General features: G+C 39.2%; 1 protein-coding gene across 9 annotated transcripts in view; it reads left to right on the top strand.

Annotated features, from left to right (window-relative positions):
- DMD (dystrophin) overlaps positions 1–17,902 on the top strand; it is a 1,316,184-nt gene extending 1,298,282 nt beyond the window's left edge. For 7 of the 9 annotated variants that reach the window (XM_064497804.1, XM_064497840.1, XM_064497858.1 and 4 more), the window contains one exon: positions 15,455–17,902. In XM_064497804.1, coding sequence (XP_064353874.1) covers positions 15,455–15,552 — 98 coding nt within the window. In that variant the 3' untranslated portion in view covers positions 15,553–17,902. Of the gene's footprint in view, positions 1–452; positions 7,016–8,146; positions 8,179–15,454 lie in introns of those variants that run through there. The other 2 variants (XM_026096811.2, XM_064497835.1) reach the window with 2 other exon arrangements.
- The last annotated feature ends 5,241 nt before the right edge of the window (positions 17,903–23,143 follow it).

Raw genomic sequence — 23,143 nt, forward strand, 5'->3', positions numbered from 1 at the left:
AACTTTCACCTCTTCTACCTTAAGCTACCTCCACAGGTAGAGGTTGCCAGATGTATGGATGAAAATGTCCTCTCTGAGACTTTTTTTTCCTTCGCTTTTTCTTTTCTTCTCTTTCTCCGTGTTTCTTTTCTCACAGCCACTCTCCTTTTCAGTCTATCTACTTGCTGATTTAGTTTTAATACGTGTCCCAGTACATTTTTCTTATTTCCTTGCCTTTCTCCAAGTAGAATGCCATTCTGAATAATACTAAAGTTTTGAGCGAAAACTCTCAAACTTCTAGCATTTAGTTCCAGAGTGATCAAGGGAAAATAAATGGGCTGTTTGTTTGTGCAGTGCAGACATGCACTTGGGTGTACAGCCACAACATTTCTTTGTGTTTCGGTTTTGTTAAAGTTCACTCCTGTTGTTTGCTAAAGATAATCATTTGTACTATTGGAATTTGTTTTTTTCAGCCTTCTTTTTCATTTAAGGTAGATATTTTCTGAGCCCAGAGAAAATACTCTGTTACCAAGAAAAATTGCTTAGATTCCTAACAGGAGACGTTTGGGATGCTACCTGCAACTGTGAAAGAAGGCTCAGACATAAAACCTCTTTGCAGAAGAAAGTCACGGTGTCTGTTGACACCCTAAGTGGGTGTCCGTAGGTGCATAGACTTCTGAAGGCCTTCTTTAGGTGGCACATGTCACCCAAAGGATCTTCTTTACTAGAGAAGTGTCTTATCCATCATGGTAGACTTTCGATGACATGAAGTTGTTTTCCATCCTTTGACTTAAAGGGAAATTCAGCTCTCACCAAGCATCATATGTGAACAATGGAGAAAGCAGCAGTGGAGAAATGATAGGAAAGCTGTATAACTGCTATAGATCAAAAGATAAAACAGTATAGAAAAATATTATTCAAAAAAATGTAATATACTATATTGTTCTTCTCAACATTATATGAGAAAATGCCATGTATCCAGGCCTCATTTTGCCTAGAAATTAATCATCTGAGACAACCAAGAAAATATTTTTGAAATATTGATATGTAGATAAAAGTGGCTTATTTTTAAAGTTGCTGTGTACACAGGGTTCCAACAGATAGTGCTTCCTTATCAGTGACTATTGTTTTTATAAATACATTATGTTTAGGAGATCTTGCATAATCATATGAGCATAGCTGCAAATACCCTTGTGTTAAAATGCTCACCCTTCTCTGTGGTATCTAATTTGTAATAGCCAACAACATTGACAAAACTTTTTTTTTTAAGCCCGATTTAAAGTACAGTAGGAGCAATTTAAGAAACAACAATTAATGAATGATTTATCAAAAATACAGTGGTTAATTTCCCATGTATAAATAGGTAGTAATCAGTCTCTTAGATATCACTCTGTGCTAATGAAGAAGAAAAAATGTTTTAATTTTATTTTGTTACTGAAATGTACAATGCTTTGTGAGTAAAACTGACAGAATGTACAGTGTCTAGTGCAAAAAAGATTTGAAATTTTTAACATTAGTTAATATGTTAATTCAGAAAGTAAAGTTGTAACTACTTGTATTTGCATTCCAGTGGTGCGAAACAATCTACTTATGTAGAATGAATATATTCCTTTATTTTGTTCCTCTACTCAGTACCGATGTTGGAAGTGTATTATGTGATTGCAAACATCACTAAAAAAGATTGCAAGAAATATATTCCGCATGAAGAGATGATGAAAGCGAAAGTGGAAAAGTATTGGCTGGGACAATCTCCTGCTGAGACAAATGAAAACAACTTAGAATTAGTATGTTCAGCTAACGATTTATTGCCACAGATAGACTGATGCGGAGAGCTCCAATTTCCCACTGCTTAAAATGCAACACCTTTATTTTTCTGTCATTGGTCTGTGCAGCAGAGAGACTTCTCTGCAATCCTCGGCCTCTGTGGACTTTGTAACCTTCCCTGTCTGTGAAATTACACGTCACTGATTTCAAGTGTTTTGAAACACAGCCGCTGTTTGTTCCTGTGTTCCTGCCTGACTAGCAGCCATAGAGGACAAAAATATTCTTTTGCTGCATGTGGAGCTGCAAGCAAAGAGGAGGCTTATTGGACAGTTGTCATCATCTGTCATCTCCAGCAAAGCAGGCTGTAATTAGAGTTGGAAGAGCTTCTAATGCAACAACCAGGAGTAGGTATAGGTGGTCAGACAGAATCAGGCTTCACACAGAACTTTCCTTTTTGTCTTGGTTCAATCACTATTGGGCTGGGCCGAAATCTTTCCCTTCCATTCTCTTCGGCTACACAATACAAGATTAGTCTGTCTCAGACAAAAAGTCATTCACTCTTTTGTGAAGTTTATCTTATGTTTTTAGTTAAAGAGACATGCAAATGCAGATGTGCAAATCTGTATCTCAAATTTCCAATCTGTAATAAAAGATCAAAGTGTAATTGCAGAAGGGTTAAAGCAGTCTGGCAAAGCAGCCTGAAAAGAGAGCTGCCTCAGGAGGATTCAGGAGTGGTGGAAGTATTTATTTCTTTCCATTACAGGTTGCATCAAATCTCAAGCCATTAGTACATATGGAGGAAATAGAACAATGAGCCCCAAAAAACAATGAGCACAGATCTGTAAAGAATACATTTTCCTGTATTAATTCTTACTAAGTAGAATTACAAAACTGTCAGAGGCAAGAAACACAATCATCCCAGTTTGGCATTCAGAAGCGTATTTTGATACAGGAGCTTGTGAAATATTATTTGAAGGATGAATTAAAACTACTTGTGCCAGGTGGTACCACATGTAGTGCATACTATCTTTGAGAATTAAAACTAAAAGAAAGATAGATAAATGCTCAGAATTGACTTCTGTTAGAAGTAGCTTTGTTTACTTCTATACTAATGCTGTAGAAGGAGAAGTCTGCTTTAATATTCATGGACCATGCAATTTGGGAGAAGCTGCAAAGGACACAGGGTTCATAGAAACCGACCTAGACTGAAAATCAGAAGAGATTAACAAAATGAGATTCAAGTACAGGAAAACATCCATACAGATAACCTGAAATGTACACGTGGCATCAACGGAAGAAATCTGGGAATGTATTGAAAGGCCTGGGAAGTTACTGGCAATACATTAAACATGGTTTTGCCTTTGGCCTGTAAAAATAAGCAGGTTCAGTTTTAAGCTAAATGACCAATCGTAGCTTATCACAGAGTAGGGAGTGATGTCCCTTCTGAATCAGGAATATAATTCCGATATCTCATTACCATTAAGATAACAACAAATTGGAGAATTTCAGAATAATATGACAAGGACAAACTGGACTCTGGGGGCTTGCATTTATGAGAAGAGTTCAAAGAACTAAATAAGTAAGGAATAGAGAAAAGGAGTGAATTTCTATGCCTGGGTACACAGAAGTATAACTAAGCGTCACAGGATTACAGATTAAAAATGAAATATTTAGTCTAAATATCATCAAAAACATGTGAAGAGTAAGATTTTATGAGGTTGTGAAATTGTTTCCTAAGGCAGATAAAAGCTCTTATTTTGGATTTCTGAAAAAACGCAATAAAATGTAGTAGTAATTAATCTTCGTTCACCTGGAGATAGATTCATTTTGATTATGATTTTTCTAAGCTTTTGCTACATTTAGTTGTGTTAAAAAGGGCATCAGGTTTGACAGCATTTGTTTTGAATTGATTTTAGAGAAGCTTATATTAAACTAATCATGTCATAGGCCTCCGTAAGGAGATCTCACATGAAATAACCAGTGTTCCTGTATAACTTTTACAGCTTCGTTTTTGCTTCAGCTCAACCTTTCAGCAGTTCTTAGCATTTCCTAAGTAGCACGGGACCTCCATGCTCCTTGCACAGCTGACTGCTGGTGCTAAAAGCTGTTTAATTTCTGTAGAGGGAAATTCTGCTGAATACCTGATGATTGCTGTGCTTAAAGATTTTTTTCTTTCCTTTAAATCTACAAGGTTTCCCATCCATTCCCCCTTTACTTTGCTGCTCCTAGCAAATTCACAACTGCTGCAGCTGCTAGAAGCAGCTGCTGTGCCAACTCAAAACAGATGTCAAAGCCAGAGGTCTGACTTTTAGTGGAAATCTACTATTAAATAGCACCTTAGTGGTTTATTTAACCCTGCTAGGTAATGGGCCACAGAGGAAAATATTTTCACACTTTACTTGTGTCCAAACTATTAAGTCTTCAGGGAGTTAGTTCACAAAACATGAGATTGACTTTGCAAAGGAGTAGCAGGACAGCATTCTTTAAGCTAAATCCAGCTCTTTTGGAGCACTAGTGGCAAACCAAGTTGCACCCACTTCAGGTGGATCTCGTAGTGGATCAGAGTGTATTATGTGGCTCTGGTTTTGTGACAAATGCTTTTTATGAATGAAGCTCAAAGGAGAATTTAGGGAACAGAAGACCCTGACCTAACTGAACTCCATGATAAAGCTTCCCATGATTTTGATGCAAAGACATTCCTCAGGGATAGTGAGGAAGGGGGAGCAATGAAGTGGTCGTTGGCTTAAAAGAGCTAAGAGGCCGTGACAGCATGTGGAAAATTTGGGGGAGGGTCAGTGCTCACGATTAACATTTAACATGGTACTGTTTAATACAGATGTTGCATTAAGCAGTTTAAATTACATGATCCCACAACAATAAATAAATGACACTAAGAACAGCCCCATCTCTTAAAAGTTTTGTTTCTATTTTTATCTCCTCCGCATAAAAACATACTGCACACATTCTCTCCTCTCACCCCTGCATTGGCCAGGTGCTGCCGTGAATATTCACAGGTTGGACTAGTAACTTTCATTGCTGAAAATACTGCACTTCCTTGCATTCTGATAGCAAAACAACTTACTGTTCAAGCTTTTCTTTCACAATATACTGAATCAGTGGAAGAATACTCTCGAATTACTTTACTGTAGGGAATGCTTGAAATCCTCCTCAAACTGAGCTAGCCTGGCCACTTCTGGAGTGTATTCCTCTCACTGTGCTATGGTACTACATACCATGTCAGTCAGCCTGAATGACCAAGATTCCTTACGACCCTCCTTTGGCACAACAGCACTGTAGCAGCTGAGCTTCTCTGCACATACTTCTTCTGGGATAATGATGGGGAGGATGAGATCTTTTCCAGCTGATGATACTCAGTCCTGATGTGATTTGAGAACAAACATATTGATGAATTTTACAAAACTTCAAACAGCTTTTTTTAAAAAAAAATACTGTTTGTTGATCTCTTCCCCCCTGCTGTCTCCTCTCTCACAACAGAGTTATGTATGATGGGAGCAGCGCAGTAGATGCTGTATGCTTTGTACTCTGTGCTTTGACCTGCAACTGCATAGATGCCTGAAGTTGTCATTGGTTTCTGTGCTTTCAGGATTAATTAGGACTCCCTACCTTTGCTGTGTTATAATATAATGGATTTCAAAAGAAAAAAAGAAAACAAAAAAATCCTCTGTGAAGAGGAATTTTGATTTGAGCAGGAAAAATACATTAATACATATCTAGGCATCCATGAGTTGTACGTCAGTATTTTGTGTCTTATAAAATACAAAGTTTCTGAACTGCTGTGATGCTTCTTCATCTGAAGTTTATGCCAAACTATGCTTCTTGCCTTAAAACTCAGAGACATGCATTCATTTTTACGCAAAGAGTAAAATAAAGTAAAATCCACTAAACCCTTTTTAGTCTTCTTCCAAAGGAAATTTGCTGTTACTATAGTAGTGCTACTCTTTGTTGCTTGTAACAAAGTCTAGGGCTGGTTACTCACCACAGACTTTCCTCCACAGCTGTTTTGTGTGGAGTAGTGCTATCCCAGCTAGCTTTGAGTACATTCATTTGAAGTGGAATCCAGTTGGTCTTATGTAGATACTTAAATTAGGCACTGCCTAGCCGAAACATTAGGTGCCTGTACAGACAGGTGGGCACCTCTGAAGACCTGCAGAAGGATTTGGTATTGTGAATGTAGGTAATTCCTTCTCTCCTCTAGACTCAAGCTCAGCTGTATTTTGCCAGATTTCCTTCCTGCCTCAGGACTCATACACACCCAATTGCACCATGCTGCAGTTTCTGGAGGCCTTAGGCAGACTCTGCCTATTAATCGAAACCCTGGAGCTCTTCCTCGGAAGGCCAAAGAGCGCAATGGATTTTACTTTTCAAGGATTTTCTGTTACATGTTTTTTTATCAATGAGAAGCTCTCAGCTTCCCTGAGAGGCATTTTTTGAGCATGTGTAGCTCCTGAGATAAGCACCAAAGGAAGCTGCAGGCTGTGCAGGGATTCTCTAAGTTTTAGACAGATAGGCAGGCCTTCAGGGCAGGCAGAATGGACTATGCCTGGGGCTTTGGTAGGCTTTAGCAACCTTAGTCCCAAAGTACTCAGGCCCTGGGGGGATAGGAACAGACCTTTAATTAATAAAAGCAGTCTAGCCAGAACAGCCCGAAACTCTGCATGGAGACAATGTAGCCTGTCAAGAAACAGGACAAACAAGGCTATGGTGAAGTCCTTAAAAGTGAAGCTACTTAGTGAAGCTAGTAGTCAAGCTCATGCTAATACTTCTGCACCACCATCATGTGCAGTATAAACATGGTAAAAACTCCTCCTAGAATCAGAATAGAAATCCACATACAGAACACGATTTAGAACCCACTATTATTATTATTATCATTTCCAGTAGTAAATAAGCTATTAGGAAGGGGGACAGGGAAGGGAAAGGAATAAAAATTTCTGTGTTTGATAAATCATAACCTTCACAGCCAAGGCCCTTCACAGGTTACCCCTGTCTTTCCTATTACCTTTATTGTGTACTTGAACAGTGGCTCTAACCTGTGATCAATCAGTGATGTCATTCACTTCCTCTGTCTTCCTCTCCTTTGCATTACCTGATTTGCTATGTTTTCAGTCCAGTACCTCAGCTGTCTCTGTTGCTGACCCTCATTTTGCTCCCTGTAAAAAATCTGCAAAGTTATTTATGGTCTTTCTTACCTGCCTTCTACTGCAGGCCATGATGCCTACAAAAAACCTTGACAGCAATTAGGTTGCTGTTATGCTGACCTGTGCGTATTCTTTCATTTATATTTCTCTCAGTCTCCATTATCTTATACATTGTTTACAGTCACTGTGTTTAGAACAACTCTGGAGCAAAAATCATCCTGTTTTGTGAGCAGCATCTGCCTCAGTGCCTTTCTTGACTAGGACTAAATGTTTGATAGTACTAGTGTTAATGTATCAGTGACAGAGTAGAATGCTTCTTCTGAAGACAACAACAGACATTTTATTGACATTGGTTGTGCGATGGGAAAGAGAGGGGTGTTTCTGCTGTTGACTGACACCTGACTTTCTTTTTTTAAAGCAAGTAGACTACAATAGGTATTTGAGAAACACCTATCTAATCAAAGTATGACTTCTGTGAAGGCTTGTAAGGAACATTGTTTCAGCTTAAAGCCATTACTAACTCTTCAGTTTTGTCAGTACATCTTAAAAGTGATGAGAAACTTGCCTTTTTTTCCCCTATACATGATTTTCTTCCACTGTTTGTCCGTCCTGCCCAAGCTTTACAATGCTTGAAGATCAACTTCTTGAGAAGATCTTCAGTGGTTTATTTATCTTGAATTTGAGAACAAGATTTCATTGTGTTAATATTGCAGTTTAATAGCTTTAGTGTAAAATGTACATGTGTGTATATATATATGTATATATACATATGTGTATATACTAATATATACATGTATATATGCATGTAGGCCATAATAAACTGTAAAGTGTTCAGATGAATTAATTTTGAAGTCAGAGAAACGTGATTTTACCAGTAATGTTGAATAGTGGAAGTACTCAAATTGACGAAATCTGCATGCTCAGAAAAAGAATTCAGGTTTTTGTTTGTCATCGTTATCCTCAACTGAAAGGGTTATAAGTTGGTTTTGGTAGTGTTTTGTAATGTATTTGTTAGGCTAAAACCAAGCAGGAGTTTGCAGAACTATTCTTCAGTAAATCAGGTCAGAGTCACCAGAGGATTTCAGTGTGCTTTCAATCTTTGCTTAAAGCAGAAATATGTTTATTTTATATTAAATTCCTAAACGGAAATTCAAGTGTCTCTTAAAGCATAAAATACATATTCATGTGTGGTGTTTTTGTTTCTTCTCTGATATTTTTACCACTTCCTCTCTCTGTTCCTAAAGGAAGAAATGCCCCTGGAAAGCCAGTAAGAGAGGTTAGTGAGATGCAGGTTCACTGCCATGGCTTCTGTTTGTCACAGCTTGCTTTCTGTGTCCAGCATGCATGTGACGGCAACATGGGTTTGCTTGGTTTTGTTGAAGGGTGGGGGTTGTTTTATTTTGTTTTTAGCTTTGTTTGGTTTTGCTGAGTGCGTTTCACGTGTGTGCTCTAACAATACTGTACCTCTCAACTTTCAGTGGAGACAATGTTAGCTCAGGGATGTGCCTTTTCTTGTATCCTCCCACGGATGGAAACTCAGGAATGGGGAGGATAAAATAATAGATTGAGACTAAGCCTTCGTATGCCGTATGTGGTCAGCAAATATATTGCTGTCACTGACTTCTATCATGTTATTCTCATGTTGTTGTATGTAAACAAAACAGAGAAGGCCATGGCCCTCACCATTCTGCTTATATACGTGCAATTTTTTTAATGTATATTTACCAATGTACCAACCGTGATCTCCACTAATTAAAGTCAGTATTTTTTCTTTTGCTTTAGAACAGTGAGAGTTGAGAGGTATAAGAGATTCAGGTGTTTTAATTTACTGATACCCTATTGCACAATGAAGAACGCAACTAACATTCACCAGCTCCACAGTGTTGTACTTAGCAATGTAAATGGCTGTGGTATTCTCTGTGTGCTTTAGACATGATCAGTTTGATGCTGAAATAGATTCTGGAGTGTTTACTTTGCTGCTTATTAATGGAGGAAAATGTTTTGTGCAGTGTTGTCATAGCACCTTTTAAAGTATTTCCAGAGAGCCTTTATTTTTCATCTGTGAAGCTGCTCTTCACTCTCCAACCCAATATAATGTTTGAAAGATGATTTGCTAGAGAAAATTATTATTAAAGATAAAATACGCAGAGACTGCCTGAGTGCAATTGCAGGTAGCTGTGAAATGACCTTTCCTGCACAGTTGATGTTTAGTGTGGATGAGACAGGAATTGAAGGATAGCCCAGCTTGCAAATGTACATCTGGTTGGAGCAGAGAGAGGGGCTCATGAAAACACATGACAATGGGGTTTTTAGCTTCATTATTGTGAACCTCCAATCACTGTTATGCTAGATTGTGTAAGCTAGAATTTCTTCTAGTATGGTGCCCTGAAATGCAATGGTTCTCTCCAGCTGTTTTGAGGAGTAAGGTCATCAGTGCAGATAAGTCTGTCCTCAAGTGTCAGGTCTTTTCATACCAATCAGAAAGAGGGCTTGATGTGTCATCGAACAGATTACACCAGTTCAGAAATTCTGTGGAATTGTTTTCATATTCAGTCCATCATATTATTGGCCCAAAAGGTCTGAGAATTGCTCTCCAATACAACAGGGCAGGTTGGTGATTTCCATGATCCTCGTTCATATTTATATATGTTGTTAAGAAACGGGTTTTACTGCTTAGGGTGTATTTGACATAATTTAAAAAATAAAGAATATAAGGTTAAAAAAAAGTACGGTTTCTTAATCAGATTCCAGCAGCTTAACCCTAAAAATGTTGACTTCTTCAGTGAATCGTCTAGCACTCTCCAATTCTGTTTGTGCTCACAGACAGTTCCAGAGAGTGCTTAGTAACTTGCAGAGTTCAATATAAAACACAATTCTCTGCACGCTTATGAAGTATATGAGCAAATTTATAAAATGGCTTTTGCTTTATATGTGAATCCATTTGTGCAAAGTTAGATCATGCAATTTTAAACCCACCAGACCAGGTTTTGATCCCATTACTCACATTAGGTATTGTCTTCATGAGTAATCCCATGGATTTCATGGCATTACTCGATATGAATAAGGGTATCAAAATCTGAGCCACCAACAGGAAGGATTTTTCTTTTGTGGGGGAAGAGTTAGTAACTGAATATCAGTCTCACACTACAGCTTGTCACAGAAATAAACGTGGAGTATTTGGACTCTAAAGAGTGGATAGAAAGGAAATTAAGAAACCCTAACACAAAGCAGTCTCCATTTCAGCAGCACAGATTTCTGTGTCCTCACCCAAGGGCCTTAATTCCAGTATAGCTTCTAAAGCAAATTCAGCAGATAGGAAACACATCCTTCTGTATGTGACCAGAAATTATGTAGTTAGTGTCTGCAGAAATAGATATCCCCTGCTTTCAAAGCAAATACGCCTGTATTAATATTTCTTCCATTTTGTAAGACGAAGTTAAATCTGCCTGTGTCCATTTTGAGCTTTATCGCTGCATTTCAAAGTGTGCTAGTTTTTTTCTTAAACAGTATCAGCTCTCAACCTTTCAGCGCCTCAAGCATGGAGAAAACTTTTTCAGCTTTAATGTTTAAAAAAACCTGAATTAATGACTTCTTTGGCTGAGTTATTTTAAAAATTTTGATAATAATGAGTGGAAAGCTATGGTCTATATTTTATAAGCCCTTCCGGGCCATTATTTTTCTCGTTTGCTTCTTAATTAAAAAATGTCAGTACCTTATATTTGAGTCTCGCAGAAGCCAAATAAGCAAATATTCAACAGAAAAAGCACAGCTATGTAGAAACAGGTAGTGTATTTGAGCTCTTGCATAGGTATAATTTAGGTAAGGAAAAGGATGAATTCATTACACATATTGTGTCAGGAAATTCCTACATATGTTGTTCCCAAACATTTATAGTCTTGATTGTCCTAGTTGTTAATCACATGTGCAAGAGAAGCAAAATCCTGACCCCAGTCACTCAACCGCTGTTATTTTTCTCCCGCATCGTTAAAAAGGAGCGTTCAGGTCATGACTGCCATTGAAAAGGAGCTTGAAAGCTAAGGAAGGCACAGCGCAGGGTAGGCCAGCTCCCCAGCACCTGCACAGATGTCAGAAAAGGGTAATAGAAAATCCATGAAATACCTTACTCTTCTGTATAGATCAGTTGGGAGCAGGTGAGGTATTACAAATCTAAGTCAGACTTCTTTTCTAATCTGCTCCTGGTGTGGTTAAAAAGCAGCACAGGTAAAAAGACTTCTGTCTTTGTGTGTTACAAGATTCCACCCAGGCTGGCGACGTCAGTAATGTTAATGTCTTTCCAGTGCTAAACACCTTTCCTCTGAAAGCATAAGAGAGAGCAGTGGGAGGTGGTAAAAAGAACAAACCTGAAACTTGGTAGATGTTATTAGATAAATACCGAAACACTTAATGATCCTGTGTAATACAAGGCTTGATTTTGGCTGCTGCAGAAAAATCAATGTAATGTCGTGGCCCAGTGAGTTCTGAACCTATATGGGAGTTTGCTGGGTCCAGTGATGCACCCCGTTCCTCTACTGGAGGGATGGCCACAGGTGCAGAGCTGGCAGAGGCAAATGTGGACCAGCTCCAGAGCAACCACTGTTCAGAGCTGTGCTGCTTAACTTAAACCAGAACTGCTGGTGGTGCAGTGACACTCAGCGTATTCACCAGCTGAATGGCTGGAGCACAGTTACATTGCCTGCTGTCCTGGCCCATCCACCCATCTCATGACTGTCTTGGAGGCTGCAGTCCCCAAGCTGTTCAGTTTACAATCCAGCTATTAACATAAACTCCAATCAGCCTTGGTTTATGATTGTGCCCTGAGTTGTAAACTCAGATGGCTCAGGGACAAGCATGCGATTGTTCAGCTTTTCTGCAGAGGAGATTATAACCTGTGCTGAGGAGGCAGCATGGACGGGGTGTGTGTGGAAGGGGTGGGGGGGTTATATCTCCTTAATCACTGCAGCATTGCTCTCTGCAGCTTTTCTGGAGGCAGATCAGATTTGAAGCATGGTTATTTCAAAAACACAGTGGCAATTAAAAAAAAAAAAGGAAAAAGCTCTGGTACACATTTCTATAATTTGTATGCATGAAGAGTATGCCTGGGGATCTCTGGATTCATAAGGTTTTCTTGGCCCATGCTTTAGTTACCTGGACAATTTAGTAGTTCTGAAAGACTTTTTTTTATAATTTTATGTTTTTAGATTGCAGCTATTCTTTGTAGACATATTCTTTTGTAAAATCAGCTTGCGTTTGTTACCTTTACAGTTCTGTGACTGATAGAAAAAAATAGTATTAACAAGTACTAAATCTTTCTGGAGATTGAGTTTTGTGGTTTAGGTTAGTATAGATCTGTGGAATGGTGATCAGTCTTCCTGAGCTGGAAATGAATAGTGCTGGAGTCTCTGAAAAGTCTGGGGATCCCATCATTGTTTATAGAAATAGCAGATCACAAGGTAGCTGAATGAGAGATTGTGATGCCACAATCATATTGCCTCTCACTGCTGTTTACCCAGCATCTTGGCACCTTCCTGTCTCATGTCTGTAAATTGCTGCAGGTGAGGGAGAAGAAGCACTATTAAAGCCTAAAGACTGCTGGGAAGTAGCTTGCCGGGTCAGAATATTTATGAGGATGCTGTAGATTATGCAGGTTATACCAAGGTTATTCCAATAAAGCCTTGATACCACATGCTGCAAATACACCTAAGCATGTCAGAATTTCAGATAAGTAGACCAAGCCAGTCGCAGTTACATTTCTGTTTACATAAGCATCTCCCATCTAAAATATGTTGCTGTTTTCCTATTACTTTGTCAAATTTTGCTTTTCATGGTGCAGTTTGCTGGACTGATCTCAGCCAGAGGGACTGCACTATAATAGAGTTAGATTAAGATTAAGGAGTGTTGCTAGAATTGCATGTGAAAGATTATACTGGCATTTAATTACAGTCTGCATGGTGCAGGCAAGATGTATTATTCCTTACATCTAAAATAAATGTGGTAGCATACACTTAACCTCAAAGTAAGCTATATTTTGACCAAAACTTAGCAGGAATTTTTCATATACAGTTACTATACATGGTGATGAGCCAATTACAAATTTTCATTTAGGATGAGTAGGATGGCTATCCATTAATGATTTATATATGAAATTACTGTTTGATATATCAGTATATCTGTATATTAGTGTTAGTACCAAGAAGTCACAATATTAGAACCAGATATTTCTTTGTATTGATATGTGGCAAACAGTGCCATGTACAGCACAACTCCCCAGAAAACGGGCAGATTGCCAAGTAGTTAATATTTAGAAATGGAACATTTTTGAAGATGTTATGAATACTATACTCAAAAAAGTCCCTCCAAAAATCAGGATTTGAATGTAAGAAGTGGTAATAGTTCTTCAGCAGTAAATGGCTCTCATTATTTTCTCAGGTCATTTTTTTCTATTCCATAGATGTTGGTGAATATTAACTAACATCACTCCCAGCTTCTTGGTACTGTAGAAATGTCAACAACGCATGATTACCATAATATTTGAATATTTGGAAGAGTATAGTCTTTTCTTTCACCTTGTTTTTAGGATGTGTCAGGAGGAAAAATGACCCTGTAGATAGGGCAGTGTTAAGAATCAGGCTCATGCACTTCAGAGGTAGGGATTGCATGAAATCTGTATCCTGGATACCCTGGTCATATCCTGTCTTCATTTGGGTACTCCTTCCTCGTGGACCATGGCAAGGACTCAGGATCCAGACTACTGCAAAGTGTTCCTGTGAAGCACTGTTGTGGGCAGACAGTGTTGCACCTTCAGTACTTCTCCAAACAAATACTCTATCACAAGTACTCCCACAGAGTAAATCAACGCCCTCAGGCCATAGCAACTTAGAGTTTTAGTGAGTAATACTTCCCCTGTTGCATGCTTCCAGTTTCTGGCACCCAGCAGCTTGAGGACTTATTGAATTGGAGGTCACATGCACTTCTTTCATTGAAATAACTCTTGTGAGACATTTCTTCTGTGATTGTTTTCTAACTCCTTTTTTTTAATTCATTTATATGTTTGGCTTCAACATCAGCCTGTGGCGATGAGTACTGTCATGTAATTATGCTCTTTGTGGAATATAATTTCCTTCTGCTTGTTTTAAAACCTGTCTGATCATTCTTCCTTGTCCTTGAAAGAAATCTTGAATGCTCAGTCCTTGCTTTGGATGTCCATGTTTTATGGTTTTCTAGATCATATTCTAGTTCATATTCCCTCTTCAGTCATATTTTTTCAGGGAGTTGAATCCAGTTGGGATCCAGTTGTTTAAACCATGGTGCCTCTGTCATTTGAGATGCTAGAGGGTGTTTGAGACAGTCATACAGGGCTGCAGATCTGACACAGGACTTGCAAGAGACTCATGCTCTTCTGAACAGCCAGGCAGGAAATGCCAAGTGCCTAGAATGGCACTCGGAGGCTACCTTTAGGCAATGTATCCTCCCTCCCGAGTCTGTTCAGTCTCTAACTGCATTGAAGCCAGTCTGTACTGCTGATAGCACTGCTACTGCTTCCTTTCCAACTGTGCTAACATCGGGGTGAGAGGTATTTACTCATTTTGTCTCCAGAATTCTAGTCTGCATTTACTTAACGCTTTTGTGTAGGAGGTTTACGTGTTATGGTTATATTGTCTCAGGACTTTACAGTGGTCGCTGATGAGGAGACATGCACAAATAAACCACTGGATCGTAGTTTCTTGATAATTGTGGGATCTTTGTTTTTCCTAAACTGCTGTCTGAAAGACAATAGATCTTATTTAAAAGACAGAATGAACTGAATTATGCAACCATGTAGTTTGGTCACCATTTTAGATACCCATGCGGATATCGTGTTGGGAGCTCTTTGCTTTTTAATGATTTAGTTGATTACTGCTGAACTGTTTGGGTTTTTTTTCCTTGATAGAATATTGAATGGTCAAACATTTGCAGCACCAGTCGGAAACCTTTCTGTGATGTCAGTGGATTTAAGATTTGGTTTTGGTGAACATTCATAATAATACAGCTTGATCACCACTGGGTTTTTGAAAATTTCTGTAGCTTCCTATCTGTTACTGTTTTGTTAACAATGGCAGGTTTTACACATCTGTGCAAATGCACAAAAATTGTAAGAAAGCTACATTTTCTGATCTTGATAGCTAAATAATTTGCCATTTCTTTACATGGAACACATTTTGGGTTCTTTAAAAAATCTGTAACAGTTACAAAGAAAAACTGTAAACTAAAGTGTGCTTTATAAAAGTAGTTGCTTATAGTGATGACTATATGTCAATATAGTTTGCATTAACCATTCAAGCTGGTATTGCGGTTAGTTTTCTCCAAAATTGGCAACTTTTGCTAGTGATGACATATTATACTCATCCAGGAGACTTCTAGAAACAGTACTCTGTAGTGTACTCAACTAGGGGTGTGTGGAGAGCTGAACATGAAAAGTTATGTATATGTATTTAGCCTTTTCCGTAAAATGTTCCTAACAACCTGCTGCCTTGTGTTTTTCATTTCATGTCCTCTTCTTTGACTTTGTTTTTCAGGCAACAATGTAGGGAGCCTTTTCCACATGGCGGATGACTTGGGAAGAGCAATGGAAACCTTAGTTACAGTGATGACTGACGACAAGGTGTTAGAATAGCAAGATGTGTTTTACAACTTCAGGCGTCCCGCATGGTTTTTATAATATTCATACTACAAAGAGGATTAGACTGTAAGAGTTTACAAGAAAACAAATCTATATTTTTGTGAAGGGTAGTGGTACTATACTGTAGATTTCAGTAGTTTCCTAAGTCTGTTACTGTTTTGTTAACAATGGCAGGTTTTACACGTCTATGCAATTGTACAAAAATTATAAGAAAACTACATGTAAAATCTTGATAGTTAAATAACTTGCCATTTCTTTATATGGAACGTATTTCGGGTTGTTTAAAAAAATTTATAACAGTTATAAAGAAAGATTGTAAACTAAAGTGTGCTTTATAAAAATAATTGTTTATAGAAACCCCCTTAAAAAACACAAAAAAAAATACTGAGGCAGTGCATTTGTTTAGCATCATTTCAGCTCTGTAACTGCATCAGAGATTCATGTTCTGTGTTCTTTTCCTTGCCGATCAAAAAGAAAAAAAAGTATTTCCTGCAGCAACACCAAAACAGCTGACTTACATCATTTCTCGTCGTTTTTGTCTGACTAGGGCTGGCTTAAAAAAAATCTCCTGGACTTCCAATGAAGGTAGTTATTTCACCTCTTTCCAATAAAATTGAGAATTACATCAATCATAGAGCTAGTTTGCAATAATTAAGTGAAAGAGCACATTACATGACAGCCTGCAAAAAAACTTAATTAAAAAAAAAAAGGGAAGGGAAAGGGAAGAATTTAGTGACTATCCTGTGCGCCAGCTGACTAAGTTCCTGAATGTTATTAGTAAAGAAACGTAGAAATTGCCTTAGCGGATTAAACCTTTGGACCTTACTGTCCGGTCCCTTGCCTCCGGCGGTGGCCAGCGCCCAGTGCTTCAGCAGAAGTTTGCCCCAGCTCTCCCCACCCACTGCCACCCTCAGCGACACTTTTGCTGTACCTGAGAGAAGAAAGGGAGCGATTCCTTCCTGACTCCCCGCATGGGATCAACTTCTGATGTGAAGCACAAGGAGATTACTCACAGAGCATCTTAGCTTGTGTAGCTACCTATGTTGTTCATGAAGATAATGCTACTTGATTCTCTGGATAATACAAACAGATTTCCACACTCTCTGTCTCAGCCTGCTATAGCAGCTGGTCCCAAGGAGCTGTAACATGGCAAGCGACCTTCGGGAAAGGCTGTGGAAGAATTACTGCTGTTCTTATACATGTATGCTGATCAGGTGAAGGTAGCCACACTGCTCCGTAAGATATTTAACATCAAAACAAGGGTTCTGATACTTTGTCCCTCCCCATTTCTCTCTACAGGTAATACCGCACAATTAACAATAAAGTGAGAAAGAGAGAAACTCATAGAAAAACAGATTAGCCAGTTTAACTGCAGCTCATCAGAGGTAGGCTTAGGTATGAGGTGCTGTCAGCAAAAGCTTTATCACTTCATTTTCTTTACCAGCTTTTAACTTAGAATACATAGAAACACACCATCTGACTTTATATTGCAAGAGTAAAAATCTGTTACCTCTTCTTGTATGAAGTGTAATTAAACTTGGGAAAGATTTTATTTTGAATGCTAGTTAACATTGAACATGGCTAGTCATGCTATTTCTACCTCACTTTGGTTTTGTGGTGTTCCTGACAATTACATACAGATAATGTAACATCATCACCACTTGTCCATTGTGTGAACAGGTCTCATCATTTAAATAATAATAATAATGATAATAATTTACAAAAGTAAGTACAATCCCCCCGAACATCTGCTTTCACAATAAAGAGCTTTTTTAACACTTTATTGCAGTAGGAACCCTGTGCATTTCTCTTGGTCTTTTATCAGAAGGTTTAAATTGAGATCTGAGAAAGGGATGGGTTTCTTCTTTTTTTTCTTTATCTGTTAAACTTTCTCTTCAGAAAATTCGAGGAAAATGGATTGCACGGTTGTTTTCATCAGGGTTTTGTTTGTCTATTTTACTTTCTAGATCTTAGTTTTGGAGTGAGTCTGTCAAAAATATTTAAAAAGTTGGAAGCTTTATCGCTGCTTTTTTAAGCATAATTTGGGAATTATTTCATATTCCTCATAACGACAAAGTATTAAACTGTAAAACATAATCGGTGTAACTCAATACATAAATACCATATGGCATGTTATTTCATTGTTAGTACTGGTTTATTACTTGGATATCATAATATATTGTGTTTTAACACCAACACTGTAACATTTACTAATTATTTTTATAAACTTCTGTTTTACTGCATTTTTCACAACATATCAAATTTCACCAAATATATGCCTTACTATTGTATTATATACTGCTTTACTGTGTATATCAATAAAGCACGCAATTATGTTATAAAAGGTATAGTATTTTCACTGAGGTTCAGCATTCATCTAATGCATCTCTTTTGCAGTACAGATAGTGTTAGGTATTGATGATATGCACAGCACATCATACTGCCAATTTGTGATGAACGCTCCATTCCTCAGATACATACGCAGCAGACTGCTTGCCAACAGCAGCACTCAAGATTTGGCTGGAGGATAAAAGAGCCTCTTCCTTTTTTTTTCCTTTTTTTTTTTTTTCTTTTTTCCTCCCCATTAACTTAGGGCATGACTTAGGGCAAAGCAGAAGTGACTTCAAGCAAAGAGGCTGTTTTATGGAAACAGTGTGTTCTTCTTCAACGGCAGGCAAAATTCAGTTCCATCCATGAATAGTTTTGTTCTGTGAAGCAGCTATAGCATTTGCATTGCTGGAGGTTGCAAGATTATGCTTGCCCCCACCCTCACTGCCTCGCTCTCAAAATCTTTCTGTGCATCTCAGTTTTTATCTACAGACATCATCATCCTGATGTACTGATAGCAACATTAAACTGTGATGTTGAGCTGCTGCTCTTTGTTCTGTCTTGATAATGTACAGTGGCAGGGCACCCTGTGCTTTTCAGAGGTTGTCAGTCCCATGCTTTCTGCTTCATCTCAGAAGCAAGACTCAAATATGGTCATTGACTGATCCATCTTACACTCGACTGCCTCACTGCCCCCAAATGTGACACTAACCCCTCTTTTTGGGGCTTTGGAGAAGTGTAGTCCCATCAAAGAGAGGTTGATCGTAAACATATCGTCTCATATTTAAGCATACAGAAACATGCATAGGTTTTAGTTACCAAACTCCACTCAGTTGTATCATGATTCTGTCTTTGGGTTATCTTTCACAGAATCACAGAATAGTGCCTTACTAAATATACCCATCCCCTCCTCTTCCAGACTTAAGTTACTCAGGATTCACTCCTACATATATGAATCACTGTGTGCTTTGCCATATTAAAGTCTCATCTGAACATTACAGTCCACAAAGTGCAGCAGCCCTCAGTGACCAAAAGTCACCTGTTTAATTTAATTAAGTTAAGAGGAAGGATAGTGTTCTCTCTATTACTAGTGTTGAAGTTGGTTGCACATGAGGAGGTGCTGTTGGTTTTTAAGCCTGGCCCTGTGCCACAAGGGTGAGTTTTATGGATGCTCTTATTAAATACCTAAATGAATTGGAACCTTAAAGGGCACATGAGCAAGGAAGATGAGAAAATGAATGCTGCCTTATCCCTTTACTGCACTCGAAGGAGCAGGGAAGGCAAAACCACATATGCATATTATGACTTTCCTTTACCAGGCTAGGGCTGTTACGAGCAACTTCCAACCCTGGTCCTAAGATGCCACGTTATGTGCTGGCAGTCACGTCACACAAGGTCCGTACCAATTGATGCTAATGTGGTTGGCATAACGTACGTGAACTGATGCTGCAATAGGTATTGCAGCTCTTAAAGGAAATGTGTAACGACTGCCAGTCATCTTCATTGATTTCCCCACTCCTGCAACTCAGTTCATTTACAAGCCCTTGCATCTCAGCAATAAAAATAGGTATTTCCCAATGGCCCTTAAGCACATTTTTCTTAGGTGTTTTAGGCTAGGTGAACTCCTTGTTTTAAAAACAAGACTGTCAATCATTCAGTGTGCTTCCTTTGTTCTCTGGGTAGAGAAGAAGATTGTATGTCTCTAATTTTGGCTACGATGGTTAATATGCTGCAGTTTACAGATGAGCTTCTACCTGTACAGTGCCCACTGAGGCCATGCACCTGCCTCGCACACCTCCCACTGCGTGTTGAGAGGGGAAAATGTCCAAGGCTGGGGGCACTGTCTGCTGGTAAACTCCAACTGACCTATCTAAGTGCATGCTGCCTGTGTCCAAAGCCTAGTTTAGCTGGTCACCCTTGCACAGAACAAGCTCTACACAGTGCCCTACTAAATATACCCATTTTTAGTCTAACTACACTCAATCAAGAGTAGTTGCTTGCAATTCTCCCCCAGTAATAGCTTTTAAGCTGGCTGTGGAGTTACATCTCCTGTTACTTTTACATTGGGGTACCCTATAACTACAAGTGAATGTACCAGCTTTGCGAGAGTGGGGGATGCAGCATGAACACCACCACGAGGGCATTACTTACCCATCATCGCAAAGGTGGCAGCAGCCTGGCCCCTGGTGCCGCGCTGGGGACAAAACAGCTCAGCACCAGCCCCCGGCACTTTCCTGCAACCCCAGGCTCCTGCAGGCCCTCTGCGCCGGCACGCTGACCCCAAAACCTCCTCCCCTTTGTGGCTCCGGCTCCACTCCAAGGTTGCAGTGGCAGTTTGTTTCACCTCACTTCTGTTCATTAGAACGTGCCATTTCTTGCAGGAAAAATGGGGCTACTTACACCAGCTGAGACATCCCATAAAAGGATTCCTTTTAAGCCGATAATACTGCTTACCAGCTAAGGAAAATGATTATAACAAATATTTAGTAGCTTACAGTTCCAAAAACTTGGTTCAAAGCAACTGTGGTTAAGACAGGAATTAGATTTAAGGAAATCTTGTAGCTATAGAATTGAACTGGTGGGATTTACAACTATACCAAGTTGCTGTTTCAACCTATTGCTTAAACCCTTACTACTTGCAAACCTGAGCCTCATATTTGTCAGGTGACAACTTGGTAATTGTTTGTCAGGTGTAAGGACTTCCCATTTTTTTTTATAATCTGAGCTTACAATGGATATATCATTTATTTATTAGTGGCACATGCTTTTTGCTAGCTAAGTCCAAACAAGTTCTCCCAAGGTGCTAACATAAGCAATCTATTACTTGTAAGATTCACACACACACACACACACACGCACACAGAGCCATGCAGCCACGTACAGGAAAAATGAATCTGTTTTCTTTCTTGCTGAATGAAAGAGGTTTGTTTTTCCTCCACATGAGCATCCCCGGCAATAGTCTTACCAATATGTCTGAAATTGCAAGAAGTCCAGAAAAAATATATTCACATGCTTCTATAATAGAAAAGCAGAAAATGATGTTAATTCATTCAGCATCCCTATGACATGTGTTTCCTTCACACATGCTCTACTTTTATCTGAAGATGCTCCAAACCAGCAACATAAAGTGCAATTTTTTGGGATAATATCTTACAAGGTATTAATGGCTATATCAAATAAGATGATGGGCTTTGAGAACATGTTGTTATAAAGGTGAACACAAGAATAACTAAATCAATCAATCAGACCTCTGCAAAAGTGTAGAAAGATGGTTTGTCCCCTGACAGCCATAGACTTCAACCTTGGCATGCCTTCCTACCATGAATCTGCCATCAGCACCTCTGCTTTCTCTGGCCACTGTTGCTCTGTTCTTACCACCTGGTCACAGACCTGTCGCAACGGCCACCCAAGGGAGGACTGAGATGCTTGCTCATCTCCAAGCTGGTGCTCTCATCTCAGCAGGACGGAAGCTCTTTTTTCTTCAGATTTGGAAGCAGGCACAGCGCACCGATGAATAGGTGAGCTGCCAAACAGTGCGATCCAGCCAGTAAGCACTGCAGGAGCAAAGGCCTCACCTCAAGTTAGGGACCGCACCAGGTCAGCCCCTGGGGGACCATTCAGGAGATCTCAGATGAGCACTGAAACCCCAAAGCATTTTATGGGACCACAAGGCCAGTAGACATAGGGAGCTTTACACAGGTGTATGTTTATACATTGACAGTGTTACACAATAACATAAGGTTGAGTACTTTCAGACTAGCAGTAGTATGTCCTGAAATAAGATACACTGCTTGACATCTAAAGCACTTGTAATTAAGTTTGCACTACTAAAGATGGCCTTGTTTACGATCTATGGTAGGGCTAATACATGATCAAAAATATCACGAGAGGGTTTTTTACTTCTACAGCAGGATAATTTTTAGTTGTGCCTCATTCACCAGACAAATGGTTTTGTTCTAACATTGATATATGAGATACTTATTTTGCACAGCAGATTAATGACAGTTGCCAGTATAATTCCCCACTGCATTCAGCAGCAACTGTTTAGACAAAGATTGCAACCAGCTGCAGGTGATAAGACATGAAACTACTTTTCTTCCCTCCAACAACAAATATGAGCTTAGAAATTCATGGTCCTGGGAGAAACGATGCCTGTTAGAATAGATGCTAAATACATGCATATACACAAATGCGCACATGGACATCAAACACACTGTTCCTCGTGTGTGCATGCATGTGTGTGTGTGTGTGTCTACAGTCATGTCTGCAGATGCACACACATGCGCATATGCAGGTCCTTCGGCCTGCTGAGCGTATTAGCTGCTCAGTAAAGAAAGAACTCGAACATTCATGGCTAAGCAGGTGAAACCTGCCAACGCATGTGAATTCAGCTTTTCTGTAAATTATAACAGCCGCATCTTTTACAGCCACTGGAGCAATATTTTATTCAGCAGTTGCTGAAGTTCCTTTGAGAATTTTGATTCCTAAGGAAAAGTGGCCATAAGCATTTTGGCTCAGATGTAATGTCTGCTTTTGTTGCTCTTCTGAAACGCTTGGCAGTGCTGGCATGGCCTTGCGGTGTTGTCAGAAGGTAATAAAGATATGAATCCTGTAACTTATCTTCTCTCATCTCTTCTTTTTTTAATCCCACTGGCAAGATCTTGCAGGAAGACAAATGCTACTCAGCCTTTCAATGACTTACTGTGCGTATATTTTATGTTACTCATTTTTTCCTGGCTTCCCCTTCCCCATTAAGCAAATGTATAAGAGAAAGCAGTATAAAAAAATGGGAAAGGACCACTTGCATTTTTAATTCCAGTGCCCTCAAATTGCAGGAACCCATATCAGGCATAAGAGTTCTCTATTTTCCTACTGCAAAGACTCAGTATTAATAATGTCTGTATGCTTTTATCAGACACTGTATATGTAGAGGTCGGTCCCACAGACCCTCCCCTCCCCCTTTTTCAGGATATAAGGGTTACTTTATTGTTACCTGACACTTAGAAACTTTTCATTTCTGGACAAAAATATTTTAATTTCTACCTTATAGTCACCCATTTTTGCTCCTTATGTTCTCTTTCGTCCCTAGCAGCTACTCCCTGGTGTATGGATAGCAGGCAATCATTTCTGGGCCAACCTCCACTTTATCAGCTTCTCCTTCACGGGAGTCCCTCTTCCAAGAAGCCCTTCTCTGCAATCACCTTCGGTTCATTTCTCTGAAGCACAAATGGCCAGAATTAAACTCAGCAGCTGGGGC

Source organism: Dromaius novaehollandiae, chromosome 1 (assembly GCF_036370855.1).
Source record: "Dromaius novaehollandiae isolate bDroNov1 chromosome 1, bDroNov1.hap1, whole genome shotgun sequence".
NCBI lineage: Eukaryota > Metazoa > Chordata > Aves > Casuariiformes > Dromaiidae > Dromaius > Dromaius novaehollandiae.